At 41.1% G+C, this 22993-nt stretch overlaps 2 protein-coding genes across 4 annotated transcripts in view; one reads left to right on the plus strand and one right to left on the minus strand.

The window, feature by feature from the left end:
* Positions 1-79: 79 nt before the first annotated feature.
* On the plus strand, positions 80-22962 carry LOC144267671 (nucleolar RNA helicase 2-like). Of its 3 annotated transcripts, none has more exons than XM_077821830.1 (15): positions 80-520; positions 2141-2416; positions 3897-3972; positions 6834-7012; positions 9690-9807; positions 10884-11069; positions 13326-13489; positions 13825-13974; positions 15300-15461; positions 16296-16415; positions 17630-17703; positions 20018-20177; positions 21330-21464; positions 22100-22144; positions 22697-22962. In XM_077821830.1, exons 1-15 carry the CDS (start codon positions 95-97, stop codon positions 22886-22888), a joined length of 2463 nt encoding a protein of 820 aa, XP_077677956.1. In that variant the 5' UTR covers positions 80-94; the 3' UTR covers positions 22889-22962. The 3 variants fall into 3 exon arrangements, with proteins under 3 accessions (XP_077677956.1, XP_077677958.1, XP_077677957.1); XM_077821832.1 differs by having other exon boundaries at positions 13344-13489; XM_077821831.1 differs by having other exon boundaries at positions 3900-3972.
* The window catches only part of LOC144267675 (uncharacterized), a 34121-nt gene continuing 13062 nt past the window's right edge, over positions 1935-22993 (minus strand). Inside the window, exon 3 of the mRNA XM_077821841.1 lies at positions 1935-2134. Coding sequence (XP_077677967.1) covers positions 2087-2134 — 48 coding nt within the window. The 3' untranslated portion in view covers positions 1935-2086. The remainder of the gene's footprint in view (positions 2135-22993) is intronic.

The following is a 22993-nucleotide window of genomic DNA, read 5'->3' on the forward strand; positions in this document are numbered from 1 at the left end:
GAGCTGCGCCTCGCGAGGGGTGACGCGGGCGGCGGGGGAGGGCGCTGGGCCAAGGGGCGGGTGCGCGCGGCGGCCGGGCCACCCAGGGCGCTTGATGGGCGCAGCGTGCCGCAGGCTGCTGTACGGAGCCGGGCGGCCGGGCGCAGGGGCTGCGGGGCTGCCCGCCCTTCCCGCCCCGCTCGCGCGAGGACCCGGCTCGGCGCGCCCCCCGCTCGGCCCCCGCGCGGCGCTCCGGCTGCTCCAGCCCGGCGCAGCCCCCTTCTCCCTCGGCCGGCGCTGGGGTTGGGCCCGAGCCCGGGCCCCGGCCTTCATCCCCTCGCCTCACTTCCTGTGCGACGGCCCCGGGGCGGGGCTCGTTCCTTTCACCGCGGCCGCCGACCAGCGCAGCGGCTCCCTGCCCGAGCTCCGCGGGGAACAGCCGGAGGAAATGCCCGCAGCCGCCCTCCTTGCAGCCGACAGCGAGCCCGAGACCCCCCGGGAAGGCGAGGCTGCCCGGGCGGGCCGGAGGAGGAAGCACAAGGTACCGGAGATGGAGGCGGAAACATCGGGGAAGAGAAGCCACCTGAGCCGGGACCCCCGGGCGGGGTGGGGGCGCGCGCGGCTGGGTGGGGCCCGATCGCAGCCGGCCGGAGGGAGAACCGGGCCCGGGGGTCCCCGCACAGACCCGTGCTGTGCCGGAGGCTCCTCGTGCTATTCGCCGCTTGGCCTCCATTGCTGCGCCACGTGGGCGCCTCGCGTCCGGATCGCGGCTGTGGGCGCCGCCGGGCTGGGTGAGCGGAGACCCCGGCACCGCTGGTTTGCCGCTGAACAATCAGCGGCGCTCGCCGACCTGCCATCCCGATGGTCTGGCGCATTTCTGGCCCCTTGTCAGTCTCCCCAGGGACGAGAAAGGTGCCAGCCCTGGGCTGTGTCAGACACAGAGCGTGTGTGTTCTCTGGCCAGAGGGGCTCCACCGAGCGCGCCCTGTCGCCGTCCCCGGAAGGTATCTGGCCCTAGGGTATATGTGTACTGGGAGGTGTGATTCCCAGCGTGAGTAGAAGGGCTTGGGCTAGCTCTGCTCTAGGTCGGGCTCTATAAATAGCAGTGTGGTCCTTGTGGCATGGGCAGTGGCTTGGGCTAGCCAGCCACCTGAGCTTGGAGCCAGGGGGTTGGGTGGGCTTGGACTGGGGCAGCTTGATCTTCTACACTTTCCACAGTATCCATCCGATGAAGTGAGCTGTAGCTCACGAAAGCTTATGCTCAAATAAATTGGTTAGTCTCTAAGGTGCCACAAGTCCTCCTTTTCTTCTTGTGTAAGCCATTACCTGTGCCCCAATTCCAGGCTGCTGTTTTCGGAGTGTTCGTTTGAGCACTGCTCGTGTGAGTCTATCTACCCCTGCGGTAATCACATCTTTCAGCTGCAGTGTAAATATCCCACCCTTTCAGATTATAGTGTCCCCAATTAGGTGACAGCACATTTATACATGTTAATCCCACCCCATCCCAAATGACTTTTGTGAAATGGAGATCTCTAAATGTCAGTGCCTAGAAGCTTGAGATTTTGGTTTAATATCTTGGTCCAGTGGATAGGATAGGGCATTAGACTGGGACTCAGTAGAGAGTTCTGTTCCTGACGCTGCCATTAATCTGCTGCATGAGGTTGGGTAAATCACATCACCTGGTGCCTCTGTTTCCCCTCCCATCCTTTGTCTGTGGTGTCTGTTTTGATTGTACATGCTTCAGGTTAAGAAAGATATGCCCGTACGGTGCCTAGTAAAATAGAGTTCCAAACTCATTTGGGGCCTGTAGGGGCATCCGTCATGCAAATAATAATTACATCTGGTAATCATGAGCAAGTAAACAGGTAGGTGCATATGACACTAATTCATCCAGGAAGACTCTGGTTCTCCTCATATTCAATACTTCGATTGCTTGAGGACTGATACTGAATACTAACTGTGACTGAACATTCTCTTACAATATGAGGTGGTTTAATTAAAATGGGGGTATGGCCCTGCCGGAGAGATTCTGATGACAAAGGAATCCTGCTCTCCTTGAAGAGGATCAGGCATCAGAGATGAAAAGTCTAAAGACATTTTACTTTTCTTTATATACTTTGTTTTTTTGTCCTTTTCTGTTTGATGTTGTTGTCTCTCTGAAGGATAAAAAGGAGAAGAAATCTAAACGCCGCAATAAATCCAAGGAGCTGAAATCCCAAACAGAGGAAAATGAGCTATCTGAAGATGACCTTGAGCCTCCTAAACCCAAAAAGAGGAAAAAAGTTAAAGAAAAAGTGAATCAAGAGATTGAAGAAAACAGCCCAGAGGACAAGGTGAAATCCTTGTCCATGAACAATGGCATTGTCCACTCAAAAGCTCAGTGTAATTCCAGTGAAGCATCAAGTGCAGAATATGACAGTGACCAAGAGCCAGTAAAGGTACACACTGAAACCCTGAATTTTACCTGCTTTAAAAATGTAATCTACCGGTCTTGCTTGGTGGAAGTGCTCAGCGCTACTAGGAAATATCTTGCTTGTCATCCCTGGTCCTAGCAGAGGATAATAGATTCTGTGCGTGCAGCACAGAATTCACAATCCAGGAGGAGGGGATGCTAAAGTAGCTTTAAGTTTAAGTAGCCTTTAACCTCTCTTGTTTCTGGTCTGGTCTGGTGGGTGGAGCAGCCCTGATATAATTTGGGCTGCCTATGGTACAGCCTGTCCCCAGCTGACTGTGGGCAGCAGCTCTGCCAAGAATCTCTGCAGTGCTGTACAGTCCACATACTCCCACCCCCCCAATCCCTGCCAGGGTTTACAAAAGGGTTCTCATAAAACCGTTTCTGGCTGTATTCCTCTGTTCTTGCTCTTCAAACAGTTCTCCCCATGCTGGGTTCAGGCTTTGCCCTGCATACAGGGGTCAAAATGCAAGGGGGAAATCTCACCATTGATCTGTAAATCCATCTCCTGCCAAGGAAGGATATATATGGTTTGTTTACACTGGTAAATTTACTCATATGATTATACTGGTATAACTCAGTGTTGTTATATCTTATTCTGGAACAAGAGTGTGCACTTAGGGAGTTACACTGGTATAATTAAGACAGTAAATTTTCCTGTGTAGGCAAGTCCATAGCCTTCATGCCAGAAAATATCAGACATTAATCTGATTTTGTGTATCAGGCTGAGAAAGGAATATTACAAAAGGAGAGCATGCCACTTATGGGAATGAGCATGGAGTGCCTTCTGTTGCTCTCTCCTGTTTGATCAGAGTCTTGTTGAGACGTTTCAGAGAGACCTTGCTCCCTGAGTTTACCTCTTGTATATATTGCTGGGTCTTGCAGCTCTTCTGTTTATTGCATGTTACATAGGGAAATATATGTCAATAGTAGAGTGTTTTTGTAGATCACCTGTAGTTTGTTTTCAATTTCTGTACCAGAAGTTGGGTAGCTAATTTCAAGTTAGTCCATTTAGTGGATAATTTAAATTAAAATATTTATTTGCAAAATCTCTGAGAAAGTTCCATCATCCAGAAATGTTCTTTACTGGATAATATATGCTAATAATGAATATGTGTTTGTTTTTGTTTCTACTGCATTTGGCAGAACAATTTTCTAATGTTTTCCAGGGGTGAGTTAAAAAATATTAATTAGCAAGAGGAACACAAATAGTCCAAGTGTATACACACAATGTAATAGCAGCCTGAGGTGCAAGGGCCAATGTGGTTGCCCTGCATTTATCATGTTGTAAAATGACTTTGAGGGTCTCCTTTTCCCCCATATACCCAGGGGATCATGGGTGAGACTGTTCTGGAGAAGTTTTTTATTTTTTCTTTTCTTTTGGGTTAAAATGTTGTGGAACTCAGTAGTATAGTAAAATGACTGTCTCCTTGTGCCTAATCTGTTGCTTTATTTTAATTTAACAGCAGTTGACAGAAGAGGAGAAAGAAGGTGCCTTCTCTAATTTCTCTATTTCCAAAGACACAACTGAGCTTCTTAAAGGTAACTTCTATGGAGAAGAAATTTACTAACAAAAAAGGTGGTTCCAAATAGATCGCAAGTATCTTTTTAAATAATGTGCCGAAAGCCATTCTGTATTAGTGACACAAGCAGGGATGGAAACCAGAAGGCCTGACTCTCACACCCCACTGTAACCACTAGGCACCTTTGCTCCCATTAATGAGGGTTTCACATTTACACGATTTCAAGTGCAGTCTCATCAAGGCAGAATCATTTCCTCTGTGATACCGTTGCTTCTAGATATAAACTGTGGGAAGACAGTTGCTTTTTTTTTTAGGGCTGTCAAGTGATTAAAAAGATTAATTGTGCAATTAAAAAGAATAGAATACCGTTTATTTAAATATTTTTGGATTTTTTTTACATTTTCAAATATATTGATTTCAGTTATAACACAGAATACAAAGAGTACAATGTTCACTTTATATTTTTGATTCCAAATATTTGCACTGTAAAAAGCAAAAGAAATAGTATTTTTCAGTTCACCAAATACAAGTACTGTAGTGCAATCTCTTTATCATGAAAGTTGAACTTACAAATGTTGAATTTTTACAAGAAAAAACTGCATTAAAAAATAAATCAATGTAAAACTTTAGAGCCTACACGTCCACTCAGTCTTACTTCAGCCAATCACTCAGACAAACAAGTTTGGTTACAATTTGCAGGAGATAATACTGCCTGCTTCTTGTTTACAGTGTCACCTGAAAGTGAGAACAGGTGTTCACATGGTACTGTTGTAGCTGGTGTTGGAAGTTATTTATTTGCCAGATGTGCTAAAGATTCGTATGTCCCTTCATGCTTCAGCCACCATTCCAGAGGACATACATCCATGCTGATGATGGGTTCTGCTCGATAACAGTCTAAAGCAGAGTGGACCGATGCATGTTCATTTGCATCATCTGAGTCAGATGCCACCAGCAGAAGGTTGATTTTCTTTTTTGTTGTTTTGGGGGGAGGGATAGCTCAGTGGTTTGAGCATTGGCCTGCTAAACCCAGGTTTGTGAGTTCAATCCCTGAGGGGGCCATTTGGGATCTGGGGCAAAAATTGGAGATTGGTCCTGCTTTGAGCAGGGGGTTGGACTAGATGACCTCCTGAGGTCCCTTCCAACCCTGATATTCTGTGATTCTGTAGTTTCCGCATCAGAGTGTTGCTCTTTTAAGACTTCTGAAAGCATGCTCCACACCTCGTCCCTCTCAGATTTTGAACAGCACTTCAGATTCTTAAACCTTGGGGCCCATTGCTGAGCCTATTTTTAGATATCTCACATTGGTACCTTCTTTGAGTTTTGTCAAATCTGCTGTGGAAGTGTTCTTAAAACAAACAACATTTTCTGTGTCATCGTCCGAAACTACTATAACACGAAATATATGGCAGAATGCAGGTAAAACAGAACAGGAGACCTACAATTTTCCCCCAAGGAGTTCAGTCGCAGATTTAATTAACACATTTTTTTTAACGAGCATCATCAGCATGGAAGCCTGTCCTCTGGAATGGTGGCTGAAGCATGAAGGGGCATATGAACGTTTAGCATATCCGGCACGTAAATACCTTGCAACGCCGGCCACAAAAGTGCCATGCGCATGCATGTTCTCACTTTCAGGTGACATCGTAAATAAGAAGCAGGCAGTAAATGTAAACAAACTTGTTTGTCTGAGTGATTGGCTGAACAAGAAGTAGGACTGAGTGCACTTGTAGGCTCTAAAGTTTTACATTGTTTTGGTTTTGAGTACAGTTATATAACAAAAGTACAATCTACGTTTGTAAGTTACAGTTTCATGATAAAGAGATTGCACTATAGTACTTGTATGAGGTGAATTGAAAAATATGATTTCTTTTATCCTTTTTACAGTGCAAATATTTGTAATAAAAATAAGTGAGCATTCTTCTGTTCTGTATTTTGTATTCTGTCTTGTAATAGAAATCAATGTATTTGAAAATGTAGAAAAACATCAACAAATATTTAATACATTTCAATCGGTATTCTATTGTTTAACAGTGCAGTTAATTTTTTGAGTTAATTGACAGCCTTACTTTTTTTTTTTCCTCTGATTAGTATTATGTTGTGAGGTTGTCACTTATATTGTCTATTGTAACTTCTATATCTGTTTCTGCGTACTATTTTCTGAAAAACTGTCCCATTCTATATATGTGCATATTATTTCTTCAGGGGTAGTACTTTAAATTATCTTTATTAAATCTAATTTATAACTGGTCATCTGTCTCAACTTTTAGATCATTTGGCAATTTTGATCTCTTCTCTCTGATCTGCTATCCTAGATTAGTATATTCTGTGAATTTAATCACTACGGAGTTCACATTATTCTGATCGTTGAGTATTGGTAGAGTTTAAAGCAACACACAGGAATCCATTTTAAACTTTCCTCGTTCTGAAGTCACACCATTAATAATTTGTATGTACTACTGGCCAGTTTTTACCCACCCTAATGTTTTCCTCTTTGTACAGCATCTTTCAAACTTCTGCAAGTTTTAATGTGCTTCTGTGTTTAAAAACAAAAAAAAGTCCCACAACCTTGACTGATATCAAAGTCAGTTGCATGTACTGTTGCTGTTCTGTATCAGACGTAGCAAAAAATGGTCGTTTACCCCAGATATCAAATCTTGCTCCCAGAAAAAGATTAAAAAAATATTTTGCCAAGTATAGTAGAAATGAAAACAAATGTGTATTTACTATTTGCACCCACTGTCAGATGCAGGACTTGCCATGATCTGTCTCATGAATTTGGTTTGCTTTTCATTATCATACAAAAGGGCTTTCAGATGTCTATCTCAGCTTATTGCGGATTCACGGCACCTTTTAATAAAGGTATATTGAATTGTCTTGTAGCTCGAGGAGTAAAGTACCTGTTTTCTGTGCAAGCGAAGACCTTCCAGCCCATATATGATGGCAAAGATGTGATAGCTCAGGCTCGAACTGGAACTGGGAAAACGTTTTCTTTTGCTATTCCTTTGATTGAAAAACTTCAGGGAGACACACTGGAGAGGAAGAGAGGCCGCATACCAAAGGTAATTTAGCCACTTAAGGACTCACTGATGGCTTAAATTATGGCAATATTTGAAAGTGATTTTTATAATTGTTTTTGGTTCTTATTAAAAATATCCCCTTCTTTCTTCACACTTACTCCCTTTTTTAAATGCTCCTTCTGATCCTGGAAAACATTCTTCAAAATAGGGTTTACAAAATGACACTTCTTCACAGTATCCTAATGATGACAAAATACACAGCTTTATGATTCTTTGTGATTATGTTGCATTCATTGTTTAATAGGCTGAAAAGAGGGAGGGCATATCTGCTGTATTCATATGAGCATATACAAATATTCTGCTCTTAGCTGCCTAGTGAGCAGGTTTCTTGTATGGTTTGATACCTCCTACTCAAAAAAATGAAGCAGACCGGCAAACTGGTGTTATCCCAAATTATTCTTGCCCCTGTATATAAACTACAGGATGACACTTGCTTTTTCCCTCCACATTGGGACAGTTTAAGTTATGATTTCAAGTCCTGGCATAAATGTTCTTTATGCTTCTATTTAAGCACGTGATTTAACTGGTAGTGCACTATAAAGGGGTATTGTCAAGGTTGGTCTGTTTATAGTTAGTCCAACCAGCTTTGTTGTGGTTTGTGGAATAAAAACACATCTCTTCCATCCTTCTGCCATGCCTTTAGAGTACACATTATAAAATATTGTTTGAAAGATTTGTAAGAATATTATTCACTGGTTGATATTATCTTTTAATTCTTACGGACTAACAATTGCAATTCATTTGGGAGGTGGGGACAGTGATTGCTCACTAGAGTGCTTCAAACTTCAGTGTTTTATTTAAAATAAATTAAATAGCAGCTCTCTTGTTATCCCAAAATTTTGGTTTATGCACCTTTTTGTCCTTTAATACTGAACTGCGCATTGGTCATCATCGTAATTTTAGAAAATGTATAGATTTAGAGAGCTATCTTATTGTGTACAGTTCTTAATTGTACTGTCCTCAGCAGTTAAATCTGGGTGCCACTCAGGAACAACAAGGCAACCTGATCTAGACAAATGAATACAGGATTGGGAGTCAGAAATTCCTGATTTTTATAATCCCATTTCTGTTGATAACTTATTGTGTAGCCTTGGGCAAGTCACTTGACTTCTTTGCCTCAATTTCTTGATCTGTATTATGAGTCAGACACTTACCTGTCTTTCAGAGATGTTTGATAATTAATTACTAGTGTGTTAAAGCATTTCAGACTCCTAAATAGCTAAATAAGTGTGAAGTATATTACAGAGACACTGCTGTTATGCAAGAAATATCAATGAAAGTTACATTTTTAAAAGGCTTCATTAGGTGTATTTTATAATTCAAGGCATAATTATGGTGTAACTATTGCTAAACATTTAGTCTGCCTTAATTCATCCTCCTTGGTGGTGGGGAGGAAAGTGTGGCAAAAAGAATGGTCTGCACCATACTTCTGAAGAATCTGGAAATCCTAGAGCAAGGGTGGGCAAACTTTTTGGCCTGAGGGCCACATCGAGGTTGCAAAACTGTTTGGAGGGCCGGGTAGGGAAGGCTGTGCCTCCCCAAACACTCTGGCCCCCGCCCCCTGACTGCCCCCCTCAGAACCCTCGACCCATCCACCACCCCCTGCACCTTGTCCCCTGACTGCACCCCCTATCCAACCCCCACTGCTCCCCATCCCCTGACTGCCCCTGGAACCTCCTGCCCCTTATCCGACCTCCCTGCCCCCTTACCATGCTGCTCAGAGCTGCAGGAGCTCACAGCCACACTCCCTGGAAGGAGCAGCGGGCCACAGCGCTGGTGGCTCAGTGAGCTGATGCTGCGGCGGAGGGGGAACAGCAGGGGAGGGGCCAGGGGCTAGCCTCCCCGACTGGGAGCTCGAGGGCTGGGCAGGACGGTCCCACAGGCTGTAGTTTGCCCACCTCTGTCCTAGAGAGATCTCTCTAATTATATTTTCTGTACACTGTCATTTAGCAATGATACCAGAGTAACTGTTTTTATTAATCGTTTTCTTGGTGCTTAAAATCTGGTTATGCTAACCTATGTGTCCTTGAAATGTGATAGCAACAAAATGGACATAGAAAAATAACTATAACAGCAAGAATTAACACTGGATAACTAAGAAAATTCAACTAATAACATGGGCAAATAAATGAATAGTAAATTTAAAGGTAAAGGTTCACATAAGTGTGAGGCACTTTATCTAACCCGTTCTGTGGGACATGTGACCCATACAATTGCAGGTGGCTCTCCTTTGATTTGTTCTGTGACCAAGGTTAGTGGAAGGGATCAGACCAGCTTTTAGTAGTGCATAAATCTGGGTTCTGCTAACTTTGGCCCAAGCTTTCTTTGAGGTCCATAGCACTGGATAGCTCGTTGTGGCTCCCAAGTCAACACCAGTGCTAGCTTGGAGAAAGCTATGCCGGTTCTGCTTGTTCGTACTGTTTATGAAAGCCATGATGTACCAGACTCCTTCTGGTTGAGAGTGTGATCTGAATGATGATGAGGAGCTTGGAGACCATCGTGCTGAACGTGGCATAAAACCACAGCTGTTTACAAACAGGAGAAAATTCAAGGGGGCAGCGTCAGATCAACTTTGCAGCACAGCTTATCTGATAGGGTGGGGAATTTGATACCAATCACCAAGTGGCTGCATTTCTGATGGTTTTGTCATTCTGTCCAGGTGCTAGTTCTTGCTCCAACGAGAGAGCTGGCAATCCAGGTAGCCAGGGACTTTAAGGATGTCACAAAGAAACTCACAGTGGCTTGTTTTTATGGAGGAACTCCATATAATGGACAAAGTAAGTACATGTTTAGAAGTCGCTTTGATATCTGCTGTTATTTCATGAGAATCATTCAGGGAATAAAACTGTCTATTTTCCTTAAGGTTTCACTTCAGTCAAAAACTGAAATTTTTTAAAAAAGAAAAGGTAGTTCAAGTTGGGTCCATCTCTACCAAAAGAATCCTAGGGGATCGCTATCCAAATGTATAATTTATTTTCTTCAGAAGTTATAAATTTGCTTTAAATTTATAAAGAAATAATCTTGTTCCTGAGTGGATGAACGCTGGGGCCAGATGCCTGTCCAAGGAAAGCAGAGTGTTCATTTTAAACCCCAAGTGATGGTGTTCCAGTTTAGAGGATAGTGAAACTGAACAAATCAAACCATTTCTTGTCTATTCATTTGTGCCTGCCATCTTATCATAGAATATCAGAGTTGGAAGGGACCTCAGGAGGTCATCTAGTCCAACCCCCTGCTGAAAGCAGGACCAATCCCCAACTAAATCATCCCAGCCAGGGCTTTGTCAACCCTAACCTTAAAAATATCTAAGGAAGGAAGGATATTGTAATGTTGCTTTCAGCTTCAGTGGTTTGTGGCTCAGATACCTCAAATGTGATTGGAGAGCATGTTAAGGAGCTCAGCCTTGAACTTGCCACTTGACGTCAGCACTGTAGAATGACAGCAAGAACTGCAGAAGAAACGATTGGCTAGATTGTCACGTTTTTATTAAAAAAAAAAAAAAAAGTGGGAACTCAGTTGGGAGTAGAGAGACTGTAAATTATGATGAAGTCCTGATGGTGTTAAATGTGAATTGAATGCAAATGAAGATTTTGGCAGAAGGCATTCTCGTTAAGTTATCAGTTTTGGTTTTAGGATAGCAGTCCTTATAGAAAGCCACCGACCACCGCCAGACTCCTTTTACTTGTGACCTAAACTGATTTAATCCTATCTCCAAAAGTGAAAAGTTTAGGGCATTAACAACCTAGTCTTTAAATGAGAAGTATTACTGTAAATTGATAGTAGTTTACCAGCCCTAGAAATTCTGTGATCTTTAAGCATTCTTACACATGTGCTGTTTTGCTGCCCTTTCTTCCAGTTGAACATATTAAAAACGGCATTGACATCTTAGTTGGGACTCCAGGACGAATTAAAGACCACCTTCAGAATGGCAAGCTGGACGTTTCCAATGTGAAGCATGTTGTTTTGGATGAAGTTGATCAGATGTTGGACATGGGCTTTGCTGAACAAGTGGAGGAAATTCTAGCATTTGCTTACAAAAAAGGTAAATACTGAATTTTTATGAGTATTGCATTGTCTGCAAAGTAAATTTTTCTGATATATATGTGTGTATGTATGTATTGGAATACTTTTTTGAGGGAAATGGTGGAAGCCTCATCAATTGAAACATTTGAAACTAACATGGTCAAAGCAATAGGAAATATAAGAACATACAGGTGGCCACACTGAATCAAACCAAAGGCCCATCTAGCACAGTATCCTGTCTTCCGACAGTGACCAATGCGAGGTGGTTCAAAGGGCATGTATAAAACAGGCCATTATTGGGAGATCCATCCCCTATCATCCATTTCCAGCCTCTGGCAGTCAGAGGCTAGGAACACCCTAAGCACAGGGTTGCATCCATAACCAACTTGACTAATAGCCGTTGATGGACCCATGAACTTACCTAGTTCTTTTTTGAGCCCAGTTATACTTTTGGCCTTCACAATATCCTCTGGCAACAAGTTCCAAAGGTTGACTATGTGTTGTGTGAAGAAGTGCTTCCTTTTGTTTTTTTTTTGAACCTGCTCCCTATTAATTTTGAGTGACCCCTGGTTCTTGTGTTATGTGAAGGGGTAAATAACACTTCCTGATTCGCTTTTTCCACACCAGTCATGATTTTATAGACCCCCATTGTATCCCCCCTTAGTCGTCTCTTTTTCAAGCTGAACGGTCCCAGTCTTTTTAATCCCTCCTCATGTGGAAACTGTTCCATACCTGTACTTGTTTTTATTGCACTTCGCTGTACATGTTCCACTTCTAATATATATATTTTTTAAATGAGGCTACCAGAATTGCATGCAGTATTTGGGGTGTGGGTGTACCAGGGATTGATATAGTGCATCATATTTTCTGACTTGTTATCTATGCCTGTACTAATGGTTTCCAACATTGTTAATTTTTTTGACTGCTGCTGCATATTCAGCAGATGTTTTCAGAGAACTATCCACAATGACTCCAAGATCTTTCTTGAGTGGTAACAGCTAATTTAGACCCCAGCATTTTGTATGTATAGTTGAGATTATGTTTTCCAATGTGCATTACTTTGCATTTATCATCACTGAATTTCATCTGCCATTTTGTTGCCCAGTCACCTAGTTTTGTGAAACCCCTTTGTAACTCTTCACAGTCTGTTTTGGACTTAACTATCTTGAGTAATTTTATATTGTCTGCACATTTTTCCACATCACTGTTTACCCCTATCTCCAGATCATTTGACTATGTTGAACAGCACTGGTCCTGCTACAGATCTGTGGGAGACACCACTATTTACCTCTCTCCATTCTGAAAACTGATCATTTATTCCTACTGATCATTTATTTCCCATCTTTTAAGCAGTTAATGATCCCTTCCCTCTTATCCCATGATTGCTTAATTTGCATAAGAGCCTTTGGTGAGAGACCTTATCAAAGACTTTCTAAAAGTCCAAGTGCACTATATTGATTGGATCACCCTTATCCACATGTTTGTTGACCCTCCTCAAAGAATTCTAATAGATTGGTGAGGCATGATTTCTCTTTACAAAAGGCATGTTGACTCTCCTCCAACAACTTGTGTTTACCTGTGTCTGATAATTCTGTTGTTTACTGTAGTTTAAACCAATTTGCCTGGTATTGAAGTTAGGTTTACTGACCTGTAATTTCCAGGATAGCCTCTGGAACCTTTTTTAAAAATTGTCACATTAGAAGCTGATTTATGTGATAGGCTACATATCACACACATGTTGTAGGAAATGATTTGCATTGATAGAGGATCGACTGTCTAGAGGTAACCTGCATCTCTGTTCCAATGCGTGTTCCTGTCCAGTTGGTCCTGAGGGATCTATAAGAATAGGCTGTGCATTTTGTAGTGACAGCTGCTGAATGTTAAGCTGTCTTATTTGGAATAGGACATCAAGTCTGTTGCATGATAATAGAGTGAATGTGCTGAGCATCATGCTGAAAATAATAGTAAACCATCAGTTGAGTTCCTCCTTTTGTCTTGCTCTGATTCAAATCATTGGGAATTTTGCTATTGACTTAAATGGGGAGCAGTTTTGGTCCCGTTGATACTTAATTTTTTCCCACTTTTAATCCTTATACTTTGATTATTGTAGCTGATCAATATTAAAATTACATACTTCTCCATCTCCTGTATACATTTATTAGCCTTCTCAAAATTTTGAAATTTATGCTTATTGCTTTGTAACTAGTCCTTATAACATGGAATCTGTAATGAAACATCAGTTCTTACATTATAATACTACTTGGATTATTGATAGTGATGTGTTGTTTCAAAGATTCTGAAGACAACCCCCAAACACTGCTGTTTTCTGCAACTTGTCCACACTGGGTGTATGATGTAGCTAAAAAATACATGAAATCTAGATATGAACAGTTTGACCTTATTGGAAAGAAGACTCAAAAGACGGCTATGACTGTAGAGGTAAGTAGTTTTGTTACTGAGTGGTATAGGTGCTAGGGATACATAGTATGGATAATATGGGTTATGGTTCTGATCTTCAAAAGCTATGATATTACAGTAACTAAAGCTTAATTTTCTTTTGGCAGTGATTAAAATTAACATAAAGCTTTTTGTAAATAATTTTATGTGGGAAAACAAAATTTTTGTTTTCTTGGTTTTTTCATTTATTTTAAATAAAATCCTAAATATTTTAGAGGATTTTTTAATCAAAATGTTGTCTTTGTGTAAAGAAGTTTAGCTGATATCCTGCTGAATGACAGCAGATATAACATTGGCATATTTTCTTTCCCTAACAGCATTTGGCTATAGAGTGTCACTGGTCTCAGAGAGCAGCAGTTATTGGGGATGTCATTCAGGTTTACAGTGGCAGTCATGGACGGACCATCATATTTTGTGAGACTAAAAAGGATGCAAGTGAACTGGCCCTGAATGCTTCTATTAAACAGGTATTGATGTCTGAAGAGGTAGTCATGGTTGTAAATATCAAGGCTAGAAATTCCTGAAATGAAGATGGGAGCTCAGCCATACAAATAGAATTTATTGTTGTAGGCTTCATGTTTTATCAACAAGGCCGGGTTTTTGACATTTCAGAAAGCTGCAAGTTTCTCCTCGACCATAACAATGATAACTTCTTTTTGGCTGCAAGATCCTTGGAGACAGGAATTTTATTTTGTGTCTACTGTATGGTGCAAAACGCATTGCTGACGCTATATAATAAGAAATAATAAAGGAATAGACATCACAGCTTATATTAACATGCTGTTTGGATTCCTGGTTCTTACAACCATGCGTCATCTGAATAATGGGTATTTGGGATACAGGGTGTCCTATAAACACAGTATGGCATTTATCCTAGGACTGAAAGGCCTACTCACCCTCTAAAAAATCCTCTTGAGCCATTAATTCAGGCCTTGTAGAGTATATTGAGCAGGCCTTCTGCACGTAGATGAATTTTACCCATAATGAATAATAATCCTGGATTCTTACAGAGCAGATATTGTTTTGATGTTGAATGTTAAAATCAAGGAAAAGAGGGAATGGGGAAGTGCAGATATATTTAGTATTTAGTTAAATGGGGTTTACTGTACAGGCTAGACATGCTTAGTTCTGTGGGCTTGCTTTTTTCTCTCCTACTTGTGCATGTAGAAATTGTGTAGTTCATTCACAGTAAACCAGCTAAATATGCTAATAACTTCAACAAGGTTGTAGAGTGACACACACAAACACTTGAGATTTTTATGCTAATATTAACCCTTTGAGGCTAGGTGAGTGTGAAGTTGTGTTGTATTTAATAAATTCTGCTTTTCCATATTGCATTGAGAATTCCCACTTCTGGATCCTGATCTCTTCCCCATTAGACAAATTTAGGCACCACCTCTTTTCTTGCAAATACCAGAGGCAGTTCAGACTTGTCAGTTGGGCTTGGCCATGTCGCTGAAAATTTTGTGCCATGTTCTCTCTTGCCTGTGGGGAGCTCTTCAGGGCAGGGACCTTGGTCTTGATTCTCGTCTCATACTAGTTTTATATTTTAAGTTTTTGTATTTTCAACTGAGTTATTCCTGAGTTACACCAGTGAAAGTGAAATTAGGATCAGGTCTCTTGTCTTCATGTCGGCCTGTAAAGCATGTAGCACCACGGTTGATGCTATCTACTGCTGTGAACAGTGTATTGGGGTGGTAAGGAACAGCAAATTGTGCCACCGTTGTCAGTGGGTTGCTGCTGCCTAGATACCTCTGTTGGATGAAGTCTTAATGATCTGTTCTTTTGACAGGATGCCCAGTCATTGCATGGTGACATTCCACAGAAACAGAGAGAGATCACATTAAAGGGTTTCAGAAATGGAACATTTGAAGTTCTGGTTGCAACCAATGTAGCTGCCCGTGGTTTAGATATCCCTGAAGTTGACCTGGTCATACAGAGTTCACCCCCAAAGGTAAGAAATGGGTATGCTCTTTTTTTTTTTTTTTTTTAGAAAAAATGAGTCAGCCATTTTTTATATGACAAAACAGCAACGGCAGATGATTACTTTATCTGCATCAAATTTTTTTAAAAATGTTGATTTACTGATGGTATGAATTTAAGATTAGTGCTGCAGTGAGTTTTTTTTTCTTTAACTGCAGGTGTAAAATTTTCCTGTTGAGCATTTATTTTTTGATTAAATTAAATGTAGGTGTTTGCCCTCTTTTTTTTTTAATATTATATCTTCTGAAGCCCTTTTTCAATATTTCTAAATCTATTTTGAATTCCATCTATTTTTCCACTGAAATTTCAGATTGTATGAAGCCTTTAGTCATTTAAGTTTATGATACTTCCAGTCTTTTACCTGAATCTGGTGTTACTCTTTCCCTCCAAGGTCAGGAGGGTCACTTCATTTCCAAACAGACTTCCAAGAGCACAGTATAGCATCCCTCTTGGAAACCTTTTATTTCACACAGACTGCTGCATAGCGCGAATCAGATTTGTTTTCCGATTTTGCAAGATTAGTTGCTTTGGGTTTTGTTGTTCCTTTTTTGGCTAGACACTTCCCTCTTTATTTGAACCTTGCTTTCTCTTTTTAATGTTTACTATCTTTTTGGATAGTTAAACCTGTTATCATTAACCCTCCTACAAAATCTCCTTATACAGCAGGAATAAGGGAGCTCTGGGTTTTATTTAAAAAAAAAAACTCTAGAATGCTTTTAAAATTTCTAGATGTTTTGTGAAACCTTCTAGGCCTTTTAATTTTAGAAAACTTAAATGTGTTCATGTTAATTTTTTATTTTTAAAGGATGTGGATTCATATATCCATCGGTCTGGACGCACAGGAAGAGCTGGACGGACTGGAATTTGTATCTGTTTTTATCAGCGAAAGGAAGAAGATCAATTAAGACACGTAGAACAAAAAGCGGTAACCGTCTAGCTTTCTTTGGGGTTTGTTTTTGTTTAATCAGTCATTGAATATCTAAAAATTCACTGTGCGCATATATTCTTGGGGAACCTCACAGTCAAGTGCTGTGTAAGTCCGCACAGTTCCAACCCAGCAATAGGCAGGGCCTAAAATGGTAATACTAGTCTTCGAAAAGTTTTTACATACTGTGCTGTGTTGTCTTCTGCAGGTTTTCCTATTCTTCAAATATAACTTTGCCAAGGCTTGTTCATGTGAAACTTTGTGTATATACTTTTAAAACTAGTAGTTGGTGTCTGATAGATTGTGGAACGATTACATGTTCTTTCTGTGTACTACAAAAATCTATTTTTAAAGGAGAACTTGAAAGGCTTTTCTGAAAACAATGTCAAAGCATTGAAGGTACTGAATCAGTAACGTGCAGGCTTTTAAATTTACAAATTAAAAGGAAATTCTTGAAAATCCTCTCCTATTTCACTTATTTGCCGAGGCTTGCATTTAGAGTTGTATAATCCCTACAAAGATTAGAGGTAGAAATCCCACTTTTTGCATTTCCTGTTCTGTTTCAGGGTGTCATTAGCTGCTGAAAGCTAAACAGAGAATTTTGAACCCTAGGTTCTTTCTTTTTGGCATGTATTAAACATTCATCTAAGAACTTGACTTACTTCAGGAGTGTTTAATGGAAAGGTAAAAATTATATAGTAAAAGCAGAGCCTTGAGCCAAGTATTGTCTCAGTTCTCTGGCCTAATTCTGTCCCTCATGCTTTCAGTTTCCTTTGAGGATTAAATACACTTGCACTGTATGATTAAATTGTTTTCAGTGTCAATCCATTGACATTGCACAAACTATTATACTGGCTTTTGGCTAAGATCATTCTTATGTCTAAATCTGATATGTCTTGTGTTGTGGGGTTGGACTCTGATCTAATGAGTCTTTTCCATTTCTAACGTCTTTGATTCAAATATGTGATCAAGACACAGGTACCCACACATTAACAAAAATAGGAATAATTTTAATGTGTTCTATTTTATACAAGAGAGGCTTTTTATAGTTTTTAAATTGTCATGGTTAAATAAAGATTGAACAAAGGATTTCCTGCTTAGGACTAGTAAGGGAATGGTGGCCTTGGAAACAGGACTTGACGAGAGTTTGGTTCTGTTGCGTATTGTAGGGAAAAGACCTTGAGCTCTAATTCGTTTTCTTTTCTCAATTTCAGGGCATTACATTTAAGCGTGTGGGTGTGCCTACAGCCACAGATATAATTAAAGCTTCTAGTAAAGATGCTATCAGGTATGTTCATTATCTGTCCACAGTTACGAGATGTCTTGAACTTGTAGAAGAAAAATATATGGAGATGTTGGACTCAATCCTGTTACATATACAGTCATACATCTCTGTCTCTCATAAAATCAGTTGCCTTACATGTGCACACTGGCTGATTTTAGTAAGATATTAGCAGTATGCCCCTGTGTATTTCAGCCCCTCACACAGCAAAATGTCCTGTTTAAAAATATATGTGGTTAAAAGTAACTTTAAATTATAACCTACCAAACCTAACTACAAGTAATAGAACAAAAAATTGCTTACATATAGGGAAACTGACTTATTCCTATCAGTTGTTGTTGATTTTTAAGAATTGTTACTATATTTAGTATAACTAGAATACCCTTTTAGTTAATGTATTTGTTGCAACTCACACCCTGCATTCTATATCAGATTCATTATTAGTGTTGCTGTTTTTACTCTGTTCAGTGTGAGTCCTAGCTTTGTACACATCTAACACCAAGTTGGTGGAAATAGCTTCCAGGTGGCATTTTCCTCATGCTTCCCTGCAGGGACTTGCACAGGAGTAAAAATTTGACCCCTTTTGGGAGGACACATTCTGTGCTCCTGCCAGGACCAGAGGCGCTTGCTGTCGCTCTGGGGACCCTGTGCTCCCCTCTCCTACCCACCCCCACCACAGGATATCCTGTGCTCCCACCACCGGGGATGCTGTGCTCCCCCCTCGACTGGCCCGTTCCTTGCCGGACCCAACCCCAGAAATTCTGCTCACTGGCCTGCTACTATTGATTAGGAGGATTGTCGCACCATATCATCTCAGCTGCTGACTGGGGGAGGCAGAGAAGAGGATCGGGTGGATGAGCTCTGGAGAACACAGGTTCCTGGAGGAGGGAATCTGGCTCAGGGCTGCAGCTGAGAGCTCTGCCTGGGTGTGCACTGCGAGCAGACATATGGTACGAAACGGGGGGGAGATACCCTCCCTAAATGGTGCCCCTGCCCCAGGGCCAGAGGAGCTGTCAGCTCCGGGGGCTGGAGGAACTTTCTCTTCCCCTGGGGCCAGAGGAGTTTTCCAAAGACAGATAATGATTAGTGGGGTCCGTGCCTGTGCTTGTTGTCATCCCCCCTCATTCACACCCCTGCTTCGCTGTCTTGAAAGCTTTTTCCCCTTCATATTGTGAGTGATGTGTTGATGCTTTCCGTATGTCATTTTCATACAAGAGAAAGGTGGTTTACTAGTCAGTGTCAAATTTGACTTACTTGAACATACATATCTGATACTTGTAAGTTTGGACCCAAATCAGCCTTCAGTTGTGCATCTACAACAGCCACTGAAGTCAGTGATTGCTGCACCTATGTAGGGTCTCCTGTATCCATCAATAACTGCAGCGGTAGGAGCGACTAGCCAGCCAAATAGGCCCTTTCTAAATGTAATATCTATGACTCTTAATTAAGATGAATAGGTATAACATTTTATATTTCTAAGAATTTCCTTGACTACAATCTAATAGTTTGTATTTGCTGTATATCAAGAATAAACTTTGCCAGTATAGTATGGTTTAGAAATATTTGTTCAATCTGAGATTGGCAGAGGTTTAATAATATAACTTGAGGGGGTGGATCTGGGGTTGTGACCACCCTGCTCTTCTCATGTTGCTAAATGGGACTGGGAGTTCCAGCATGGAAGAGGTTGAGCTATTGGTATGCACTGCCGTGTTGGAGATGGCAGGTTTAACCCCCCCACCTTACCTCCCCCAGCTTTGCTCCCTGTGTCAGTGGTAAGTGTCAGTGTGTTGAAGCAGCCTGTTCTGAGAGTAGGAAGCGCTTTGCTCAGCTCATCAGTGACACTATGGTGTGCTACAGAAGGGCATTGGTAGATGCTAAACAGAGATCTGTTTATTGCTCTTGATGAAAGGATGATCACTACAGGACCTTCTGTGTGGAGCATAAATCGGGAATCAGCTTCACTGGTGATACAGAGTATTCTTGGGGCAAAGGGCACTCTCTGCATGTGTTACAGCCTTCTCTTGGGTGGTTAGCTCAAGATTTTCCAAGTGACTGGGTGCCAAACTGGGAGACGCCTTAAAGAGGCTGGATTGTCAGAAGATGAGGACTTGCCACTTCCAGAGTATCAGGCCCCTTTGACAGTACCCAAGACAGGTGCACAAAAATTGAAGCACCAACAATAACTAGTCACTTCTGAAATTCTTGGCCTTAACCTTTGCATTAGTCTTAACAAGTTAATAAAATTTCTCACACACAATTGAATTTTGTAATGTTGGCTTTCTGTATATTGACCTATCAAATCTTTGTTGTAAATATGTAGGTTTTTGGATTCCGTTCCTCCTTCTGCCATCGACTATTTCAAACAGTCAGCTCAGCGGCTCATAGAGGAAAAGGGGGCAGTGGAAGCTCTGGCTGCAGCATTAGCCCATATTTCTGGGGCTACTTCCATTGAACAGCGTTCCTTGCTCAACTCAGATGCGGTAAATAATAATGTTGCATATCACTACTGTGCTCAAAGCACTGTATGAACTAATCCTCCTAACACCTCTGTGAGAGGGGTAAATATTCTATCCATTTTAGAGAGAGAGATTGTGTATTGAATGGTAAGCAGTGTTGTTAGCAAATGTACTGAGTAAGTGTAACAAGACCTGATACCCTTTAGCTCCCTATGTCTGAAACTGGCCCTCACCATCACTTTCTGGCACTGTTTAGTTATAGAGATTGCTGCCTCCATTCTCCTTTAATGAGGTACTCTCAGGTTGTTAGCCCAGTCCAAACAGCTTCCTTGGTTGCTTTCCCAACTAGGTGCCTGAGCTGCAGCTATTGTCGACCTTACATCAAATTTCAGTTTTCTTAACTAAAATCAAATCGTAGTGGCATAGTTCAGAAAACAGAGGAACTTGAAACTAGTGAGTATATTTTCCTTTAACCAGCACTAAGAAAAGGATCCGTAAATTGTCTCCGATCTCAATTACAGAAAAGCGTGATATTATCATGGAAAACTTTAGTAAAGTTTCTTGAGCCAATAGGATGGTTTTTGCTGCTGGCTTAGTCTGTCTTTCTGGAAAATGTTTCAAGTCCCAGCATATTTCAAGGAAAAAGAGAGTCCAGCACGTAGTCTCTGGGAGTATATTGTTACAGGGAAGACCCTGTAGAAAAGCTCTGTCTTTCTTCCATGTGTGCAGGGGCTACCAGTTCATCTTTGTAGGGTAACTGTTTTGAAGTCAGTACAGTAGATTTCATCTTATTACATAGCCATCTGGATTTCCTTTCCTTATATTGGCCTGTACTAAGTTCTCATGTCTCTTCCTTTTGTAATTTTATAAATGGATATTGATGTGCACCTAATAACTGTTCCCCCACTTCCAACAAATATATTCAGTCTAAAGACTGATACCAATGTGTCTTTCTGTCTCAACTTCATTTTCTCTTGAAGGCTTTCATTAGCATGCAAATGGAGGGTGCCTTTATTCCAAACAGCCTACTTGTTAGCAGAACAGTAGAGCCTTAAATATTACAGTAGCCACAAAGATTTATATTGGAATTCATATTCGACAGATTGGACACTGTCTGCCACAATCTGGTTTACTCCTTCATTGTAGACACATTTCACTGTTTGTTTGTTTTTAAAGGGCTATGTGACGATGACGTTACAATGTTCGGTAGAGATGCACAGCATTGGCTATGCCTGGCGAGGACTAAAAGAACAGCTTGGTGATGAAATAGACAATAAAATTACCAGAATGCGTTTTCTCAAAGGAAAGATGGTGAGATGGTTTATCCAATTGTTTTGTATGCTTGGTTTATTTTGGGAATTTAAGGGCATCTTCTCCTTTTAATGCAGGTGTTGGCTTCTACCATGACCACTCAAAGTTGTGTCTATGAGAGGAGGGTGGATTTTTCTACATTTTGCCTCTGTTGTGATCCAATGACAGAGAAGTTAGGAAATTCACTTCAGATGGGAACCCATCGTGTTACACTAATGGGTTGAAATTGCTTCTCTTTCATCAATAAAATAGACAAGTTGTTCTTCTCATTGCCCACACTGGTCTGTACATACTTTGAAATCAATCAGCTACTCAGAGATTTGGCTCAGTTGGGTCACTTTACTCCTTCGTGAAGAGCATTGACAAAGAAGTTGCACTGCAGGAAGTTCATGTCCTACCTTTGAACAGATACATTACTTTCGGGAAGTGGGGCTGCTGTCAGTACCAAGCATTTGATTCCTCATTTCTTGGCAAATCTGTCGGAAATAAAAATTTTAGAATATAAAAAGGCACTCTCAAAATAGAGCAGGCACTCTGCTATAGTTGTAGCCTGTTATCGGAAGTTAGTGTTCCAATGTCTCTCTCTTTGGATGCCAGCTTGGAGAGTAAATTAATATTATCTCTGTTGTGTTTAGGGTGTGTGCTTCGATGTCCCTACAGCTGAGCAAAGTCATATACAGGTATGTTCTTCTTGCTGGAGGGCCTTTAGAATCCTTTTGAGGACATTTAAGCCAAATACTGTAGCTGCTAGTTATATGCTTATACTATGGTAGTATAAGGCTTGCAGTTTTTTGCAGAGAGTCTGAAACTTTTGTGCATAAAGAGGGTTGCACATTCATTACAAAATGTACTCTTTCCTGCTGCTCTCATTAACTAAACTTATTTTGCTGCTTCTGACTTTTTGCTTGTCTGTCCATTCCCCTCCTCCTCTTTACAAAATCCTGCATTGTTGTCTACATAGTGTCTTGGCCTTTTGGCTGCTGCCCGCTCCGCTAACTGAGGGCATTAATAGTAACCAACTTCCCCTGGGGTGGTTCTCTCCTTCGTCCCATGACTGTGAATTGTAAGGGTTTTAAAGACGAATGTTGACCCTTGTCCATAAGATGGATCTGATGAACTAGTTTGGTGAGGATTAGGTTGGTTTTGAAATAACTTCTATGAATATGCAGGCATGCAAATTCAGTTCTTACATTTTCATGATTTCTTTAAATGCATTCAACTTGTTTGATCAGGGGCAATGGCAAGATTCAAGACGCTGGCAGCTGTCCATAGCAACAGAGTTACCTGAGCTAGAAGAAACTCCACGTGAAGCAGGCCGAGGTTTCTCTAACTTCAGGAACGGGAGGCAAGGAGGCGGTGGCTTTAACAAAAATAACAGATTCAAAAACGGAGGTCAGAAACGAAATTTTCACAGAGCATTTTAGTAACTAATTCAGTTGATGTAGCTATGGGACTACATAATGCCTGCTTTGTTGAAATTAAAATCTATTGAACTTTCCCTTTTGTTTTTGTTACTTTGTTAAACCAGT

The sequence above is a fragment of the Eretmochelys imbricata genome, chromosome 7, assembly GCF_965152235.1.
Source record: "Eretmochelys imbricata isolate rEreImb1 chromosome 7, rEreImb1.hap1, whole genome shotgun sequence".
NCBI classification, from domain to species: domain Eukaryota; kingdom Metazoa; phylum Chordata; order Testudines; family Cheloniidae; genus Eretmochelys; species Eretmochelys imbricata.

Excerpts from the sequence above, each read along its gene's own strand:
- LOC144267671 (XM_077821830.1), top strand. The coding sequence starts at position 95 with ATGGGCGCAGCGTGCCGCAGGCTGCTGTACGGAGCCGGGCGGCCGGGC. Across the intron at positions 13,490-13,824 it reads AGACGGCTATGACTGTAGAG|CATTTGGCTATAGAGTGTCA; the intron begins GTAAGTAGTTTT and ends TTTCCCTAACAG. Across the intron at positions 21,465-22,099 it reads GTTTTCTCAAAGGAAAGATG|GGTGTGTGCTTCGATGTCCC; the intron begins GTGAGATGGTTT and ends TGTTGTGTTTAG.